The sequence below is a fragment of the Hyla sarda genome, chromosome 1 (assembly GCF_029499605.1).
Source record: "Hyla sarda isolate aHylSar1 chromosome 1, aHylSar1.hap1, whole genome shotgun sequence".
NCBI classification, from domain to species: Eukaryota; Metazoa; Chordata; class Amphibia; order Anura; family Hylidae; genus Hyla; species Hyla sarda.
Genome location: NC_079189.1, coordinates 409,482,736 through 409,503,344, shown reverse-complemented (window position 1 = coordinate 409,503,344; position 20,609 = coordinate 409,482,736). Strand labels below are relative to the sequence as shown.

The 20,609-nt window shown below is 42.7% G+C and overlaps 1 protein-coding gene across 3 annotated transcripts in view; it reads right to left on the bottom strand.

Moving 5' to 3' along the window:
* Positions 1-14,616: 14,616 nt before the first annotated feature.
* CASTOR1 (cytosolic arginine sensor for mTORC1 subunit 1) overlaps positions 14,617-20,609 on the bottom strand; it is a 44,104-nt gene continuing 38,111 nt past the window's right edge. For all 3 annotated transcript variants that reach the window (XM_056528676.1, XM_056528678.1, XM_056528677.1), the window contains one exon: positions 14,617-16,435. In XM_056528676.1, coding sequence (XP_056384651.1) covers positions 16,370-16,435 — 66 coding nt within the window. In that variant the 3' untranslated portion in view covers positions 14,617-16,369. The remainder of the gene's footprint in view (positions 16,436-20,609) is intronic.

Sequence of the window (20,609 nt, the reverse complement as noted above, 5' to 3'; positions counted from 1 at the left end):
ACATGCGAGTGTACAGAAATGAAGATTTAGAATTTTCTCCTCACTTTGCTGCTATTCCTGTGAAACACATAAAGGGTTAACACACTTACTGAATGTCATTTTGAATACTTTGAGGGGTGCAGTTTTTATAACGGGGTCATTTGTGGGGTATTTCTAATATGAAGGCCCTTCAAATCCACTTCAATACTTAACTGGTCCCTAAGGCTAAGTTTCAACTTTTTTTATTTTTCCTATGTTTTTTTGGGTAAAAAAAATGCCCGAAAAAACGCCCCAAAAAACACCAGTGCAATTTCCTGCGTCTGCCGTTTTTTCATTTGTGTGAAAATTGCACCTTGGCAGTTTTTTTTGGTACCCAAAATTTGTTGGGTACCAAATAAATAAAAAACAAATAAAAAAAAGGATGCAGTAGTGATGGAAAAAAATATGTATTTAACTAAATGTATTTTCATAACTAAATTTTTAAAAAAATTTTATAAAGTGTGTGTGTGTCACTTTTTTTCTCTTTTTTTTAACCTTTTTATGGTAGTACTACTACTCCCAGCATGGAACAGATGGTTGCAGCCAATCACCGCTCTGAGGGAAATATGAATGAGCGATGTTCTATTGATATCACTGGCCAGAAGATAGTGCAGAGATGTGAGCGCTGTATAGAGACGCTCTTCATCTCTGCAATAGAAAGGACGATCGCATCGAGTGTCAGTAGTGATACCCGCTGTGATCTGTTCTTACCTGAAAGTACTATTACTCCCAACATGGAGCACACTCTGCTCCATGCTGGGAGCTGTAGTATCTGCATTAATAGACAGATCGCAGCGAGTGTAACTTCTGACACCTGTTGCGATCTGTCTATTAATGCAGGTACTACAGCTCCCAGCATGGAGCAGAGTGTGCTCCATGTTGGGAGTAGTAGTACTTGCAGGTAAGAACAGATCACAGCGGTTATCACTACTGACACTTGATGCGATCGTCCTTTCTATTGCAGAGATGCAGAGCGTCTCTATACAGCGCTCACATCTCTGCACTATCTTCTGGCCAGTGATAAGAATAGAACATCACTCATTCATATTCACTCCTGACACCCGCTGTGATCCTCCTGTATAATGGATAGATACGGGCGGCCGCCCACTCTTCTATGGTCCCCTGCACTGGCTTATATATACACATATTCCTATTTCCCACAGAGAGCTGTGATTGGCTGGAACCAACTGGCCAATCACAGTTCTCTGCGGGAAATATGAATAGGTGCATATATACCTCAGTGCAGGGGACCATAAAAGAGCGGCCAGCCGCATCTATACATTATACAGGAGGATCGCAACGGGCGATCTGTCTATTAGTACAGGTACTACTACAGTGTGTTCCATGCCATGAGTAGTAGTACTACCTAAAAAAAATGTAAAAAAAATTCAGAAAAAAAATATAACATACACACTACATTTTTATTATTGTCGGCTACATTTTTAGGTCCCCACCCGTCCACATAAATTGATCCCTGTTTTAAACATTAATAAAAATTTTGTTAGAAAACAGATACATTTCGTTAGATACTATTTTTTTCTTCACTACTGTATCTTTTTATTTGATTTTTTTTAATGGTACCCTACGAAATGTTATTAAAAAGATATCTCCATCACTTTTTTGGTTCGCCTACAAAAATGACAAACTTAAAACCCACATATCGTTTTTCTTGGCGTTTTTTCACTCCAATAGACTTCTATGGGAGAAAAACGCCACGATTTTGACAAAAAAAAAAATTGCCAGTGGCTCAACATGCTGCGATTTTGGAAAACCACCAAGGAGCTGAAAGAGTGAAAAAAACGCCAAAAGGATTTAAAAAAAAAAAAAAAAGCCAAAGTGAAAAACACCAAGTGGAATAAGAAGTTTGCGATTTCTCATTGATTTACAGCTAACATCTGGCCGCAGCTTTTTTTGGGTCGAAAAAATGCCATGCGGCAGAATTGGTGTCCCCCCCCCCCCCCCCCCCAAAAAAAAAAAAAAAAAACAAGTAGAAACTTAGCCTAAAAAATTCAAATTTTGTGAAAAATTGGAAGATTGCTGCTGAACTTTGAAGCCCCCTCATGTCTTCCAAAAGTAAAAACAATGGTAGCAAAGCAAAAGGAAACCTTCGGATGGCGCTGCTGGTTCCAATGGTAAGGGTAACAAACCGTAGCCAGAGATTTAGGTAACACAAAACACTGGACAGTTTATTCAGTATTATATAAAACAATAAAACAGAAGGATTACGCATTTCGGAGGAGTAAGTTTTTATAGTCATCTAAAGCTGAAAATACTGTATAGCCCCGAAGGGGCTATAGGAGCAGGGAGTCTCGGGTACACTATACACCTATGTATACTATACAGCCGGCGGAGGCGAGTAGTGATGCTATGCATACCTCCTTACACTCAATGGGTCGAGAAAAAAAATGATATTAATGTAAAACCTATTGACAGAAATAGCCCTCTTATTAACACATCTTACCTAAAAATATGTTAAAATTACTTCCCTATAGCCAATGTATAAGGATAAAAACAATTGTTGATGACCCTGACATTTATTGAGACCTGTCTAAATGGGTGGATCTAAAAATTGTTGCTAGGGGTTATCTCAAGAGCTTAGTCAAACAGCATGAGTATAGGGTTGAACATTAGATAGGAAAATGCTACTATGCCCATCGACCCACTCAAACATTTCCATAACCAACAGAGCCACGTTATTGGAGACATAGATCGGTCTTGTCTACTTTTTTTAACCAGAACTTAACCAGAATTCCCAGTATCTCTCTCCATTTATATAGAAGATTGAAATATTCACATGATCATCTAGTTCAGGCAGAATTATTTAAACCAAAAATTGATTTAGCGTCCACTTTAAAACCAGAATGCTTTCCATGCATGGGTTCTGACAATTGTGCAGGCAGTTGAAGGTTAACTCTTTCACGCGTCCAGACACATGAGAATAGATTTTGTGATATACATTTTATTTTGTCCACATATGAAAATGGATGTTGGTGAAATTACTATTGGGTTGAGAATAGACTGAACAACCATAAGTCAACCATTAGAACAAGTAAAATTGATCTCCCTGTTTCACATTTCCAGGATTTTGGTCACTCTGTGAATCAACTATGTTTTCTCATAGTTAACGAGAATCTGACACCCTGTTTACCCACACTTAACCCAGTATACTGGGTTATAGTGCGGATAAGCAGCTTTACAAAGAGGGGACACTAACTTAAATCTTTTGAGTATTTCCTAAGTTATGGCACTGTAATCTTCCTGCTGCACTGCACTCCAGCTTGTAATGGAGGCAGGCAGCCGGCTCACCCAGCTCCCCTGCCCCCACCATTAATATGCTCATGATTGATGCAGGGGAGTGCATAGAATCACTATTGTAACTATGCTCACAAAAAAAGTCTTAATGTGAGACTGAAAAGGTTGTATTCTTGTATATTGATGGGTTAATAAATCAGTACATTCACTGGTCCCTTTCTGGAGAGCTGCTTCCTACTGTAACTATTTTCTACTGTAAATCTCATTTGTTCCAACCTTGGTTAGGTTTTAGGGAAACAGAGCACCCTGGTGGACTGCAAGTCTGTATTTCTGTGCCTCATTCAGTTATTTGTTGGATTGGACACCTCATGTGGCATTGCTTTGGCTGCATGCTGCTGTGTGGCTTTACCCTGATTTCACAAGAAGAGGGTCAAGTTTTTGTCAGTTTAATATTGAGACCACCCTTTGTAAATTATACATTTCAATACTATTAATAATTAGATATACGTCAAGACCTTTCTTCAGTTGCCTCACTGGTTTTCTATCAATATTCTACCAAACACTGAATAAAATAAAAGAATACCCCAGAATACATAAGATAAACTGATGTAGAATACAGTTGTTCTACATGATGTGAAACATCAGAGATAAGGTCACAGGATTCGTATGAAACATAACAAAAATGTTATCTTTTATTCACTATTAGACCACTGATAACATCATAAGATGTCTCATCAAAAACAAAGTACGAGGATTACATTTCTCTAATCTTGATTTTAGCCAGTCAAAAAAAAACATACAGATGTGCCTTTGCTGGGGATTTCTTATCATCATAGTCATTTTTAGGTTTTGAAATCCCCCTTAGCCCCCCAGAATGGAAGGATGGATTGATCCAAATCTGATAACCACACTTCTACATTTCGAACCCATATATGATTTACATCATGTAAGTCTAGCTGATCAGTTGGGGTCTGACCACTAGGACACCCACTGATCTCAAGAACGGCTGTGAAATACCCACCAGAATGTACAGTGTGCACTATACATCCATGGCTCCCGCCGTTCATTGTCTATGGGGCTATTCAGAAGCTCCATTCATTTCAGGGACATTTCATCTTTGTTCTTGTGATCAATGGGGGTCCCTGTGGTCAGACCCCCACAATCAGTTATCCCCTATCCTGTTGATAGGGCATAACTTTTAATTGTGGGATAAACAAGCCTTCGAATGGTTACACAAATATGTCAGGAGTTTTAACCTGCGGGGGTCTCAGTGCTTAGACCCCACTGATTACTAGATATAGCCAGAAGAAGCCCGCACCTGTGTGCTCTATGTAAAAAAGGCCAAGATTTTGACAAGGCAGTAGAGGACATCAGACACTTACTGTGATGTCAATCGTGCCACCATAGGTGACACAAGCTGGAGGCATTGAGAGAGATTTATCAAAACCTGTGCAGAAGAAAAGTTGCCCAGTTGCCCATAGTAACCAGATTGGTTCTTTCATTTTGAAAAAAAGCCTCTGAAAAATGAAAGAAGCTGATTGGTTGAACTTTTCCTTTACACGGGTTCTAGTAAGTCTTCCCCCATTGTGACGACTTCACACAGGTTGCTGCCCACATGACTACTTGTAGCTGTAATGCCAAAGACAACACTGCTGGAAAGTGATCTGTACAAACAGGAAGAGTGAGCTTAGTTTTAGACTTAGACTGAAAACTACAAGATCTCAGGATTATTTTAAAATATATAGATAGTAAAACATAAATTTTGAGGGGAAAAAAAACCCCCAATTCTTTATTAAATTGTTTAACAAAATAAAAACTTGATTTAAAACAATAGTTAATAAATGATACATTCCTTAGAGAAAACACCTTTATAATGCAGCCACTGGATCCAGCTCCTGAAATGCTGAATTTGCTGGGGTAAGCCATGAGCCAGGAAAACAGTTTATCATCAGCCATTCAGGGGAATCGCCGTGTATTTAAAACAAGGATGGAAGGACTCTGCCTCAATAGGAGTGACCCAAAAAGCAGCTCCCATAGAGGCGGGGGTCCGTGACACTTCTTCCCCTGAGGTCCATATGCCATATTAGGTGTGATCATTTCTTTACTCATATCTAAGGGAGAGTTATCTGCAAGTTTTGTAGCAAGTAATTCTGATTTAGCCTTTCCTTTTTCAGACATAATCAGTTTCAAATTTATTTTTACACAAACGTGATGTAATAGATAAATATTCTGTACATAGGCTCTTTTTTTTTATCAAATAAAAAAAATTATTTTCATATAAATTAAGGTTTGCTCTTTCTTGTAAGAGCTCAGACTCTGGTATATGTACAACCATCCAGAAAGTGCAGGTCATTTGCTTTTTTTTTGTTTTGTTTTTATAATAGACTGGTATCTGCTTGACCTGTAAAGACTGTCCTCGATACCTGAATATCCTGTTACCACTTGGAAGGAGGAACACTAAATGTTTTAACCACAGTTAACCCAGTCATAGGTGTACACACGTGAATGAAACCACTGCTTTTCTGTGGAAATTTACACTGATGTAGATGTTGTCCCTAGGAGACCATATTCCAATGTTTTATTTAAAATAGTTTTTCCATCTTAAAATTTATTGCATATTCACATTTTATACTATTAATGTCTGATAATTTCTTCATTTTTGACCCACACCTGTCTCGAAAACATGGGACCCCTGTCCATCTGGCCCAGCCAAAACCAGCTAAACTGGTTGTTTTACAGACTTTACACCAGTGGTTCTCAACCTTTTTTGCCTGAGTACTCCTTGACAGCCCATTCCCCAAAATTGTACCCCCCATATTAGAGACATTTGGTAATGATTATAGTATTTTTCATATGGTTTACTTTCCTCTATAACAGGCCCCTTGTTCCACTCCCTATCTCCCCATTCCCCCGATTTACAGGTGACGTCTTCTCTAACCGGAGTGGTTTACCATCTGGCCTAGATCTCCATTAATATTTCTCCCATACCAGACGTCTCCACAGAACCAGCCAAACAAACATTTTAGGCTTCTTTCTGCAGTACCATACCCACCTATTTACAAACCCAATTTACCCACTTAGCGTCCCCATAAAGTTGTTAGGTCCCCTCTGTGCTCCCAAATATAGCTGTAGGCCCCCAATCTGCCCCATAGATAGTTGTATGCCACCATACTGTCCCGCTTTGGTGCTCTACTGCTCCTCTGGTCTTGGGACCTATTGCTATGGCTCATAGCAGTAGGTCCCCGGTCTGCAGGGGCTGTGGAGCAACATAGCTGATGGTAGTTACTGCCCACAGCAGCCCAGTGCCCGCCCTTCCCCTTTGCTGTCCTCCTGCTCCACTCCTCGGTGCAGTGATGTCAGCCTACCATTTCTTTCAAAGTGGTCCAAACCAGTAAACAGTGGCTGTGACTGCCATTACCGATTTTTTTCTTCAAGTACCTCCTTGTACCCCAGGTTGAGAACCACTGCTTTACACAGCTTCTATAATCTTCTGAGGGAGGTATATAAACACAGTGTAGTACCATAAGTATGCTGTTTTCCTAGGTCATGGGTATAGTGTAGCTTGCATACTACGCTGTTTATGCCACTTCCACTAATCTATATCAAAATTACTTAAAGGGGTACTCCGTCCCTAGACATCTTATCCCCTAGCCAAAGGATAGGGCATAAGATGTCTGATCGCGGGGGTCCTGCCGCTGGAAACCCCAGCGATCTCTCCTGCAGCACCCCTTCATCTGCTGCACGGAGGGAACTTCGCTCCGTGCAGCAGATGACAGGTGGGTGCTGCAGGAGAGATTGCGGGTGTTTCCAGCGGCGGGACCCCCACGATCAGACATCTTTATGCCCTATCCTTTGGAAAGGGGATGTGTAGCGGCACAGTACCACTTTAAGATGGATAAAGCAGCCTGTTTGGCAGCCTGGCAATCTCTGGTTCTTATAAGCAGGCTGGATGGGGCAGGGGTCCCAGACCCTCATCTATCAGAGATTTATGTATTATCCTGGTGAAATAGCATAAAGGTGAAGATGGGAATACCATCTTCATAAGGCTTCACCATGAGAACATGACTCCAGATCACACACTCTAACAGTGTATGATGGAGCCTAAGGGTGATATTAGACATGCTGACTGCTGCCCAACATGATCGCCGATTAACTAGATTGGCGCTTATTTAAAGGATAACTGTAGTGGTCAAAAATCCCTGCCCAAATGTTCCCCAAACAAAAGTTATACAATTCAGTCAATTAGTTCTATTTACCTATATGCAGCCGTTTCTGAGATATTAGAGTTGCCAGCATAGCCCAGTAGTCCTGCGTCTGTCCCCTATTCCTTACATTGCAGCCGCCATCTTGGGGACGGAGATCTCTTCCTCCCAGCAGTGTTTGTGCTCCCCCTAGCCTCCGTCAGGTCCTCCCTGCTTATGCATATGCGGGTGCTTTCTGAGGCAGCCATAGGCTCAGCCTCAGAAACGCCCCTATCTGTAATCTCCTTCTTTCTCCTATCTGTAAGATTCAAGAAGGGGGAGAATGAGGACGTACACTGCTCCTCCCCCCTCCCCTGCTCTGTCTGTCTACACAGGACATCACTTAGCACGGGGAGGTTTCAAGTTTTCACGGGGGAAACACAGAGCAAACCACAGAGCGGGGAGGGGAGGACGTGTGTGTGTGTGAAGGAGACATATTACACTGCAGGGGCTGGTGGTGTATAGACTACAGGGAATAAATATCATACTGGAGATGATTCTGTGTGTGAGAGGGAGGGGGACTACTGAATGACACATGCTGGGAGTTATAGTCCCTGTTATGTCTGTGTATGCCAGTGTTTCCCAACCAGGGAATGCTGGGAGTAGTAGTTTTGTAACATCTGGAGACACCCTGGTTGGGAAACACTGGTGTATGAACTACAATCCCCAGGAGACTACAGAGATACAATAGAGGTGGTGTATGAACTACAACCCCCAGGAGACTAGTTGTGTGATTGAGTGTATACAGCAGAGCAGAGTGTGTGATTGAATGTATACAGCAGAGCAGAGTGTGTGATTGTGTGTATACAGCAGAGCAGAGTGTGTGATTGTGTGTATACATACAGCAGAGCCTCTACTGTATACACACGACCACACACTCGGGTCTGCTGTATACACACATGACCACACACTCGGCTCTGCTGTATACACACACACACTCGGCTCTGCTGTATACACACACGACCACACACTCGGCTCTGCTGTATACACACACACGACCACACACTCGGCTCTGCTGTATACACACAACCACACACTCGGCTCTGCTGTAAACACTCGATCACACACCCAGCTCTGCTGTATACACTGGATCACACATGCTGAGATTTGTAGTCTTGCAACAGCTGGAGGCACTGCTGCAAATCCAAGCATGCACGAACAGCAGAAAGCTCACAGGGCATGCTGGGATTTGTAGTCTTGCAACAGCTGGAAGCACAAATGCAACTCCAAGCATGCACATACAGCAGAAAGCTGTCAGGGCATGCTGGGATGTGTAGTCTTGCAACAGCTGGAGTCACCTCTGTAACTCCAAGCATGCACATACAGCAGAAAGCTGTCAGGGCATGCTGGGATGGGTAGTCCTGCAACAGCTGGAGGCACCACTGCAACTCCAAGCATGCACGAACAGCAGAAAGCTGTCAGGGCATGCTGGGATGTGTAGTCTTGCAACAGCTGGAGTCACCTCTGCAACTCCAAGCATGCAAATAGAGCAAAAAGCTGACAGGGCATGCTGGGATTTGTAGTCTTGCAACAGCTGGAGACACCACTGGAATTCCCAGTATGCCCAAACAGCATAAAAAATAACTGGGCATTCTTGGAGTTGTAGTTGTGAAAAAGATGGAGGGACCCCTATCAGGACAGTTTTATAGACTAACAAATTGTTTTTTTTAACCATTTTTACTTTCATTATCCACTTTCCAGTGCCGACACTGCTGATTCTAGCTATGCAGGCTGTCTGTCTACATAGCTAAAATCTAACATGAGCACGGAGGTAGCTTGCTTCATCACTGGACAGGAGCCAGCATGGGGAGATGAGCAGAAGGGGAGGGTATATGCATAGGGGAGGGAGATGTGGGCGTTACAATATAATAATTTGCTCGGGGGATAGAACAGGAGGAGGGCAGCAGCTTGCAGGAAGTAAGCACAAGGCATGATGGGAGATGTAGTTTTACTTTCACTTCTCAGTAATTCGTGTGCTAATAACGGGGAGAACGGCTGGGCCAATTTTGACGGGGGAGACATCGTTGGAAAGGTCTTTCAAAAGGTCTTTTAAAAGAGGTTAAAAAAAAAAATTTAAAAAAATAGTTTTTTATTTGCCCAGCACTGCATATGTCCTTTAAGTTTACACATGGTCATGTGTGGCCATAAACAAAAGAATGTGATCAGTTTGTATAATTTGGGCTGATTGCTGGGCCTATTACGCAGGACTATTATCAGCATTGATCACCTCCCAGTAACAGTGTCCCTTAAACTTCTATTTTAGATCAGGTTTAATGCTGTATCATCTATTTTGAGGTTATCACAACAAACATAAAAGATACAAAGAAACCTTCTCTATACAGAAATACATCTATATTCATATTTACTTACATTGCTGCTGATTTAACAGTACAAATGGTAAACACTAAGCAGCCAGCAATAAACTTCCATATAGCAAGAAAATCGTGGCATTCAAATCATTTTATGTATAAAGTTGTGTGGTTGACAGTGCTATATAATACAGCAGTTTTTTGATTATACAAAAAGATTGGTGAATAAAAAAAAGTTACATTAAAAACAGTCCATAGTTAAATCATGAGTGCTGCTCCTCTTATTGGGGGGCCTTAGTTCCCCAATATTGTGCAGTTTAAGCCCCGATGCTCACCCAGAAGATAGGTACAATGAAGGAGAATATATAATGTATGCATGTGTGTTTGCCAGAATTTTTACCACAAAAACTGACATGTATTAGCAGGACTTTTTCAAACAAAGTTTGCAATAAAACAAAGGGGGAGCCTTTAGTGAGAAGTGGGCATGGGTTAAATGAGACACAGAGCTTCATAAACACACCTAGCTTATGGTGCACATTTAAAGTTTAAAAGGTGTTTTAAAACAGACAAGACAGTTTTGAAGATATGCCAAATTTTCAAACAACCTGAGACACTGTTTGACATTATAGTCAAAGAGTACACCAAATTTAGTTAAAACTAAATATTTTTTTTTTTACTTACTTTCCCTGTGAGTCCGAATCCCACAGTGACTGCTACATATACCTGAGGTTACTTTCTCTATGATAGGAGGTGTGTGAGTCTTAGAACCACAGTTTTAAGTGACCCAGTCCAAAACAACAGAACAGCATTGTATTGGGGAACTAAAGCTGCCTGATCAGAGATGGAGCAGAACAGTAACTTTAGAACGTTACTGCTGGGTAGTAAAAAAAAAAAATCCCCTAGAAGGAAAGGTGCTCCACTCTTAAAGCAGTGATTAGGCTGTTGTGTGTAAAGAAATAAATATATAAACATATTTATTTAATTACACACACCAGCCTGACCCCCTCTCAGAGAGTGGAGTGGTGGTCTGTAACCAAGCGAATGAGCTGTCAAACTAGGCGAGGAGCAGAAATGAGGGGGGGGGGGGGGGAATAAAAAAAGGCAAATTTGATAAAAGTATTTAAAAAAAAATATTAAAATATTTAACTTGATGTACCCTCCAAGTTTACCTACAATAGTTGAGATTGGGAAAGTTTGTTTCTAGTTAACATTTATGCAGAGCAAGAAACAAATCGGAGAATAACTAATAAGCAAATTGATGCTAAGTTGCTTATTGCGTTTGTTTATTTTTTATTTGTTTGTTTCCCTGTCTCTAGTGTGTGGTGACTTTACACTATCTGAGTCATTTCATATTCACTATTTATGCCTTGTGGTTTTAGAGCGTCAACAGTGTGGGTTCAATAGACCTCACACGTCAACACCAATCACCTCCCCTTCTAGGAATTGGAGCATGTTACATCACCTGATACTAAAGTGAGCTATATAATTCCTGTTTTTGGTAAGAGTGCAATAGTAATGGTAGTAACAGATTTTTTTCATTTGATAGTATATGTTCATGCTGGATTATTTCAGGAGACCGCAGGGACTTTTTAGTAGTTAAATGACGTTATGAGTTATGTCACAAGTAAAATATCCCTTGATATGATCTGAACAGCTTAAGTAAGGATGGAACAACTTGTCTTTGGTGCACATTAGAACAATGACTACATCTTTAAAGGAAAGACCATTGAGGTGTCACAAATCTGGCATATTGTTAAACTCCCCAAAATCAAAATATGCCCATAAAAAATCACCAGTGTTTCTCCCTTACCTGGTCCACTGTATCTATTAACTGAATGCTTCTTATAACAAAAACAAGGGGAAAAAAAACTTGCATTGTTTTTTTAGTGATGCACCGAAAGAGAAATTTAGGCTTTATGCTTGGCCGAAAACCGAAACCCCTTTTTTCTTTATTATAGTTTTTGTTACATTTTATTTTTATTACTTTTTGTTGGGATGTGACCAAAATCAGTAATTTCTGTTGATTTTTATTTTTTGCATTTGTTTGCGTTCACACAGCAGAATCAGAAACAAAATAATGTAATATATTATCTCAAAGAAGAAAGTAGTTGACACTACTGTAGTGAATCCATATATCCTGAAATTAGCATCAAATCACATATCCAGGTGTGTAAGCAATGGCAGGTAGTGCTACACGCCCAACGAAACACAGCATACAATCTATAGCCACACAAGAAAAAGTACAGAGCGCTCACTGTTCCACTTGCAGGTAGACAGGACTTCATGATCCAAAACTGCATTGGTCTAAGCAGGGAGGCGAGAGATGGATTCGGGGGAGTTCAGATGTCAGGCTGCCTGATGTCTGAACCCCCCCCAGATCCATCTGCCGCCTCCCTGCTCAGACCGATGCAGTCTTTGGATCACTAAGTCCTGTCTACCTGTAAGTGGAACGGTAAGCGCTCAGCACTTTATTTTTTTTTGTGTGGATATAAAATAATGTAATAGTTGGGACAATTCCGCACGTGGCGATACCAAATGTGTTTATTTTTTTTCTTCTTCATATTTTTTATATGGAAAAAGAGGGCGATTTTAACATTTATGGAAGGGGTTAGTAAATGTTTTAAACTTTTTTATTTATTTATTTTTTACACTTTATTAGTCCCCTTAGGAGGAATCATTAGATTCCTCATAAAGATCAAGTGAGTTCCATAGAACTCCATTGATCTGTGTGCTCTGCGATCATTTGTTTGAGCCTGCTTAGCCAGGCTCTGTCAAATAAAGAGCCACGGACACCAATTATGCTGAGGTAAGCCCACTGGCTACCTCCACAGTAGATCGCCGCCCCCACAAGCGCACTGCAGGGAGGCGATCCACCCCACTAGACCACCAGGGAGCATTTACATGTCCCTTTAGACACCGCAGTCAGCTTTGACAGCAGTGATCTAAAAGGTTAATAGCTGGCCGCGTGTCTGCTATCAGCAGCGGCCCCCTGCTACAAGAATCAGCAAGGGGCCGTCAGGTATGGGGCAGGCTCGAGTCAGGAGCCCGCGCCATACACTGTGGTAACCAGTTAAATGACCAACATCTGAGCAGTCTCTGATGTCAGTCATTACAGGCAGATGTCAGCTGCTGATTGAAGCAGGCACCTCCCAGTTATGACACGGACCCAACCCACGGCCCGCGTCATGTCCTCACCCGATCCATGATGCACGTCTGTCATGGGTTGGGAGAGGGTTAAGCTATGCCCACCGAAATTATCGGCAGAAAATTCACTCAGCCGAAAATACCGAAAGGGCCATGTTCGGCCAAAGTTTCGCTGCATCATTAATTGCTTTTGTTTTCTGCTCTTCCTCAACCAGAAAACTCATTGGCTAGGCACATACAAGGACAGCATTAATTTCAATATGCATAATACTCTTCATGGCTATATTGACACCATTTTTAAGCTATAAAGATTAATGAAAAAAAATAGACCAAAAATAGTTTTTGGTCTAAATCTGATTTCTAATTAATTCTAACTTAACTGAGGAGGAGAGACAGCAGAAGGAACCATTAAGTGGAAGAAGGACAGGAATGAGTGGCAATACCGGGCAGGCGCTACTACAATTTCTTACATGTGCATTTTGCACTATAAATAAAAAGATGCAGTGTGGGGAGAGTACCCCTTATTTCTCTTACAGTTTAATGACATCTAAGCAAGAATGTTTCCTCTTTCATCCCTAAAAACTAGGGTATCCAAAAAACTCATTTCAAATTCATGTAATCATGAACTTTAATTCCTCTGACGTCTCCTTAATCTCTGAACAAAAAGGCCATTAATAATCTTCAGTGGCCCAACCCATACATAGTAAAATCACCTATAAATCTTCACAATTTAAGCCTATTGTCTGAAAGAAATTGTGTGTACACAAATGGCTTACTCAAAGTCAGCCATATAGCAATTGCACATAAAGGGGCCACCAAGGCCATCTTTGCCCCCCTGATCCTGCAGGAAGAAACTCTTTCTGACCCAAATTTTCATACAAAGCTCAAATAACTGCAGAAAAAAAAGCTTCTAACTGTGTATAAAATCTGTCATAGAAGATGTATGTATAATGGTACATTAACATGTTAATAAACTTGCAGTGGATTTTTCGCAACAAGTTGTTACCATTCACTCTAGATGGCCATGGAAAATCTGCTATAGTGGAGGACCCACTGAAGTGAATGGTAGTGAAACTCGCAGCGGATCTACCACAACAGGAAACCCGCTGTGATTCATCAATGTGTGAACGTACCCTAAGCTGGTTATTTCTAGTTGCCATCCCCTCAGGAAAAAAAACCTTGTGTGGGCCAGAATGAAGAAAAGGCACCCGGAAAAATTATACAAGTTTTATTGTGACCGGTTTCTTTTGCTGTGTATCAGCTGAAAAGGGCTTGACTGTCCTAAACCCATTCTGACGTAATTGTGATGCTGAAATACAACTTGCAAAAGAAAGTGAGTGCCGGAATTCAGTTGATATATACAAAATGTTGCTCCATTCCACAACACAGCATGCTGTCTAAAAACGTTTAGCAATAAACTGATTCAAGTTATCTGAAATTTTTTTTATGTAAATGTCCCTTCAAAAAGATCTGATCAAATCTAACGGAAACATCTGTACGGAAAACATAGATCTAACATAAATTTACAGTTACTCATATCTAAGATAAAGGAGACTGGAATTTGAACTTGCATATTTTACTTAAAAATATAAAATAACACACATCCAAAACATGTAAAGGCACATAACACAGGTAGTCAAATGTTTCATGAGCAAACATCTCATTTATAGCCATTAAATAGCCCTTACTTCATATTATCTTAGTGTTATTAGGCACTTTTATAACCTTAAAATTAAAAAGAAACAAGTGTCAAGGTTACAGAGATTGTGTATTACAGTAAGGCTGCATTCACATCATCTTTTGTCCCAACAGATGCCATATCCAGCCGGGAAATTTCAAAACCGGGCGTTCCCACATCCCAGCCGGACCGGCGCCGAATCTCATTCACTTAAATGAGCCGACCGGAGTCAGATAGTGATTTCTGTTGGCTCAATTTTACCCTGTATCCGGTTTTGTGACCGGAATTAAAACCATAGTATACCAATGTTTTAAGTCCGGTCACACAACCGGATACGGGGCAAAAATGAGCCAACCGACTCCGGTTGGCTCATTCAAGTGAATGAGATTCGGCACCGGTCCACCTGGGAAACGAAAGCACCCAGGATAGGGGATAAGAGGTCTAGGGGCGGAGTACCCCTTTAATGAAATAAGGCACTCATTACAAATGACCCCACACACAGCAGTGATGAAGCTTACACATGTATATGAGGTATACATATATTATATCTATTAAGAATTGAAAGTGCAGCACGAATGCTATTTATATTAAAACAAAACAAACATCTGCTGACCATACAAGTGAGCTCACAATAGGATGGATACCCTGAATAGAGATGAGCAAAGTTACAGTACTTCTGCGAGCCATGAGGGTCGTAAAGAATCGGTTGCTGACTTTAGCCTGCATAAATTAGTTCAGCTTTCAGGTGCTCCGGTGGGCTGGAGACTCTCTCCTAGTACTCTCTCCTAGTACTGTATCCACTTTTTCCAGCACACCGGAGCACCTGAAAGCTGTACTAATTTATGCAGGCTAAAGTCAGCAAATGCTGAGCCGCGAGGTTCGTGCAGAATCGAAGTACTGTAACTTCGCTCAACGGTAATCCTGAACATTATGCTAGACTGGAGTGTACAGGGTAGAAAATCAACTATATGTGCTATGCATAAAACACAACACTTACCATCCTCTTCAATGTTTAATTCTTCTAGTCCTTTCAATCTCTACACTGTTAGCAGCATAGCAAGTACTGTAGCAATGCTGGACAAAGCTGCAGACACTCACCCTGCTGCTACAAATAGTATGGATATTGCAAGGATGAGAAGACGTAATCTTTGAAGAGGCTACAGGCATCTGCAAGAACAATGTTGCTCCTTCAAACTATGAATTTAGTAAGGCAGATAACCTCTTTAAGGCCTTAAAAAGGGAACCTGCAGCAAGCATTTTTCTGTTAATACCACAGTAAAACAAATTTTCCAGGATGAATGTGTATCGGACACCCTTTAGCTTCTTGGCTGTAATATAAACATGAATTTCCTGTTAAGGTTTTATACAAACCATATAAACCAAACAGATTCCTTGAAATAAAAAGGAGTCCCATTTGGGACAAGAGATCAATACATAAACCCAAGCAATCTTTTCAAAAACTCAACAACATGTGCTTTTAGTCAAATATAACAGCGGGAAAATATCTGATCATATTTAGAAGAAATGTTCTTCAAAATAAACAATTATTGTATTGCTTCATAAAGCCCTCAGTTTATTGGCACTGAATAGACTGCTGTAGCACCACGGAGACAAAACGTTCTCTTCATTGTCCTTATTCTTGCTTGAGACCAGAAGTGGTGAGTGCAGAACACAGGTTTACTTCTCATGCCAGTCTCTTTCAGCTGCAGCCAGATAGAGACTATAATCTAGCTTTTATTTTCCTCCCGCTCATGTAATAACTTTATCACACTGTCAATGTCTTCTTCTGGTACCTATTTAGAAAGAAAATTTTATTTTTTATTTTTTTATACTTACTGTAAAATCTCTCGGAGCTCTATTGTGGGACATAGGAACCATGGGTATATGCTGCTTCCCACTAGGAGGCTGACACTAGGCAAAAAACGAAAAGGAAATCTGTCCCTCCTGGCAGGATATACCTGCCCCCTGACTGAGCTAATCAATTTAGTCCCAAAGCAGTAGAAGAAATGGACAAAGAAAACCATCCGAACAAAACCCAGACAAAAAAAACAAAAACAAAAAAAAGCAGGGCCGACCAAAAAACTCCCACAGACAGGCGACCAAACCTGGCTGGCCACAAACAACCAAAACCAATAGGTGGGTGCTGTGTCCCCCAATAGAAGCTCCGAAAAAGAAGATTTTTACAGCAAGAATTAAAAACTTTTTTTTTTTTTTTTTTTTTACATCTACTTTTGTCGATAGCTTCAATTGGGGGACACAGGAACCATGGGGCGTCATAAAGTAGTCCCTGGGGAGAGAACACAGAGATCCCAGCTAGAACAAACTCAGGCGGACGAACGGACCGCCACCTGTAAAACATTGCGGCCAAGACCCGCATCAGCAGATGAAAAGGTATGAACACGATAGAACTTTGAGAAGGTGTGCAAGGATGTCCAAGTAGCCGCCTTGCAAAGCTAAAGTCCTGTGGCTGACCGCACAAGAGGCCCCACCGCGCGAGTGGGGTGAGCCATCACCCGAAAAGGGGCGGGACCTCCCCTTACAGCAATAGGCCTCCGAATCCAGCGGGAGATAGTCGCCGTAGAGGCCTGGAGCCCCTTGCGTCACCCTTCATAGAGCACAAACAGCGAGTCACAATGCCAGAAGGTGACCGACAGGTAAGTCCGAAGGGCCCAAACCACGTGCAGCTTATGCAGCTGACACTCCCGGGGCCAGACAAAAGGAAGTCAACACAATATTCTCATTAAGGTGGAAAGAAGAAACGACCTTAAGCTGGAAAGAAGGCACCGGCCGAAGGACCACTTTGTCCTGATGCAGAATCAGGAAGGGAGAACGGCAAGAGGGCTGACAATTCCGAGACACAGTAAATGGGCGTGACTGCAACTAGGAATGCATCCATCCAAGAGAGGAACCGAAGAGATACCTGCAGAAGTGGCTCAAACGGAGCGCCCTGTAAGGCATTCAGAACAAGGTTCAGGTCCCAGGGCGTGTGGACATGTGGATTAGACGCAAGGGGGCGTTGGAAGAGGATAGAGCTAAAAGCTGCCCTTTGATGGAGCGCAGCGCAAGGAGTATCTCCAAACCGGATTGCAAAAAAGGACAAGAGGTGGGAGACAGGGAACAGGGCTCACACCAGCGGAAATAGACCCGCCAAGTACGGTGGTAGATCCTAGCCAACGAGGGCTTCCGGGTATGAAGCATGGTCCAGATGATCCATGTAGAAAAACCCTGAGCCCTCAAAAGCGCGGTTTAAACCGCCACGCTGTCAAACGCAGTGGATGTAAATTGGGGTGGCAGAAGGCTCCTTGCATGAGCAGGTCGGGGCGGTCCGGAAGAAAAAGTCTATGACAAGACGAACCACGTCCACATACCACCCGCGGCGAGGCCAACCTGGCGCGGCGTGACTAAAATGGCAGAGACGCCCTCCATCTTGAGTGTCCGGACTACCCTGGGAAGCACCGGGTAGAGGTAGGGGAGAGAGAACGGGGTCCAAGGTACCACCAAAGCGCCCACTACTAACGCCAGGGGATCCTGGGGACAGGCAACGAAGCATAGGACCATCCTGTTCCAGCGGGATGCAAGTAGGTCCACGTCCGGAGTCCCCCAGCGACAGCTTATTAGGGCAAAGACCTCCGGGTGGAGAGACCAGTCGTCAGGATCGGCCGTGGAGCGACTGAGAACGTCCGCCTCCCAATTGTCCACCCCGGAAATATGGACTGCCGAGATGGTGGGAACGTGCCATTCCACCCAGGACAGAATCCTTGCCGCATCGTGCATTGCCAACGCTCTGCGGGTGCCACCTTGGCGATTGATGTACGCCATGTCCATTTGTACCCTCACCGGAAGGTGGCGAAGAAGCTGTTGCCAACAAAGGAGGCACAGGAAGATTGCCCGAAGCTCGAGCACATTGATGGGAAGATGGGACTCTGGGGGGTGGGGTGGGATGGACCACTGTCCCTGAACCGTCTTGTCTTGGAAGACACCTCCCCAGCTGAGGAGACTCGCCTCAGTGGTCAGGACCTGACAGTGAAGCGGTAGGAAGGAGCAACCCTTCCTGAGAAGAGGGGACCGAAGCCACCAGAGGAGGGAGTGGGGGACAGTGGGAGCAAGCTGGAGAAAGAAAGAAAAAATAAAAATAAAAAAGAGAAAGAAAAAAAAAAAAAGAAAAAAAAGAAGAGAACGCGTGCGACAGTCTGCTAAGAACTGGACCGGAGCAGCGTGCTGAGGGCTGCTCCAGAGAACAGAGGGAGAGCCTGCCGGTAAGAACTGTTTCCCCCATTAACCTCTGAACCTGACAGGAGGGCCATGCAGGTGACGGCCAGACATTAGTGCCCACATAAGAGACCCCCTGGAAATGAAAAGAATAAAGAGAAAACAGCCCTGACCCCAGAGAGGGACAGAGGGGGTTAGGGGAGGGGGGATACATACTCACCCACATGGATCACACTCACCTGAGGAGTCTTTGACACCTGACTGCCACCTGCATCATGCCAGGCTACTATAGCGGGCGAGCAGGGGCAAAAGGGGGACCCGGACCATGGGTACACCATACCCCATACTTTATGCACCGTGTCCCTAGCTGGCAAGCGGGGGATCAGGCAGAGTCATGCTCCTGCCGCCCCAACCTAGAGAAAATATAAAAGGGAAAAATCTAACTAAACAGATAAACTAGAAAAAAACAGAAGTAAGAAGACCAGGTCTGGAGAGCTCCAGACCTGCATCTGCCTCCTACTGACACTTAGCTAAAACTGAGAGTCAGGGGGGGTATATCCTGCCAGGAGGGGCAGACTTCCTTTTGTTTTTTTGCCTAGTGTCAGCCTCCTAGTGTCTAGCAGCATATCCCCATGGTCATGTGTCCCTTAATTGACGTGATCGAGAAATACCTTTTATACCAAGGCTGACAGGAGAGGTAGAGGTTTTACACTCTAGGTTTTCAAACACTGTAAATCTTTGAGAAGAGGTCATGAGAACAAGGTTTTATAGGCTAGAACTTTACAAGGCTCAGATTTATTTATTTAGGCTAAAAAAGAACAAGGGACCCTTACTTCTTTCCAGGTATAACTTAATACAGTTTACCAGAGCCAAGGTACAGGGAAATACATGCATTCTAAAAGAGGCTAGGTACACATCAGAGGACATGCCATGGGCTACAACAGTAAATTACTGAAACTACTACATAATCCTAACTTGTTCTCAAACACACAAACTGATCTGAACATGTGTCTAGGACACCTAACTACAGCCATTGCTCACAAAAAAGGACATAATTCATGACACAGTTATCTAAAGGGGGAAGAGAGAAAAAGAGCCAGACAGAGACGCAGCCACACGCGAAAGAAAGAGAGAGAGTGATAGATAGAGTGCGAGCATGAACTATAGATTTGTACCATGAAGGGGTCTCAAGGGCTCAATAACAGCAGTTAGAGAAATAAAATCAACTTGTTATTAATCTAAAGGGTTAATCTAGCAAAGTCACACAGGTTTTAAAATATTTTGAAATGAAAGGTATACTTTAAAAGCAGGGGTTCTCAATCTGTGGTACATGTACCCCTAGGGGTACCCCACGGGTTGAGCATGGGTACGCCATTGCGCTGACATTTATATTAGCCCACGGGGATTGGAGGGGGGAGAAATCATGGCACAAGGGCATTAAGATGGAGGGGGAGGGATAATGACAAAAGGAGATCAGAGTAATTGGGGGCGGGGGGATAATGGCACAAGGGGATTAATATGGGGGAGGGGATTATCCCCTCCATCTCAATCCCCTTGTGTCATTATTCCCCCCTCCCTCTGATCCCCTTGTGTCATTATCCCCCCCTCCCTCTGATCCCATTTTGTCATTATCCCTCCCCTCCATCTTAATCCCCTTGTGCTATTATCCCCCCCTCCCTCTGATCCCCTTTTGCCATATTGGATAATAGCACAAGGGGATCAGAGGGAGTGGGGAATAATGGCACAAGGGGATTAAGA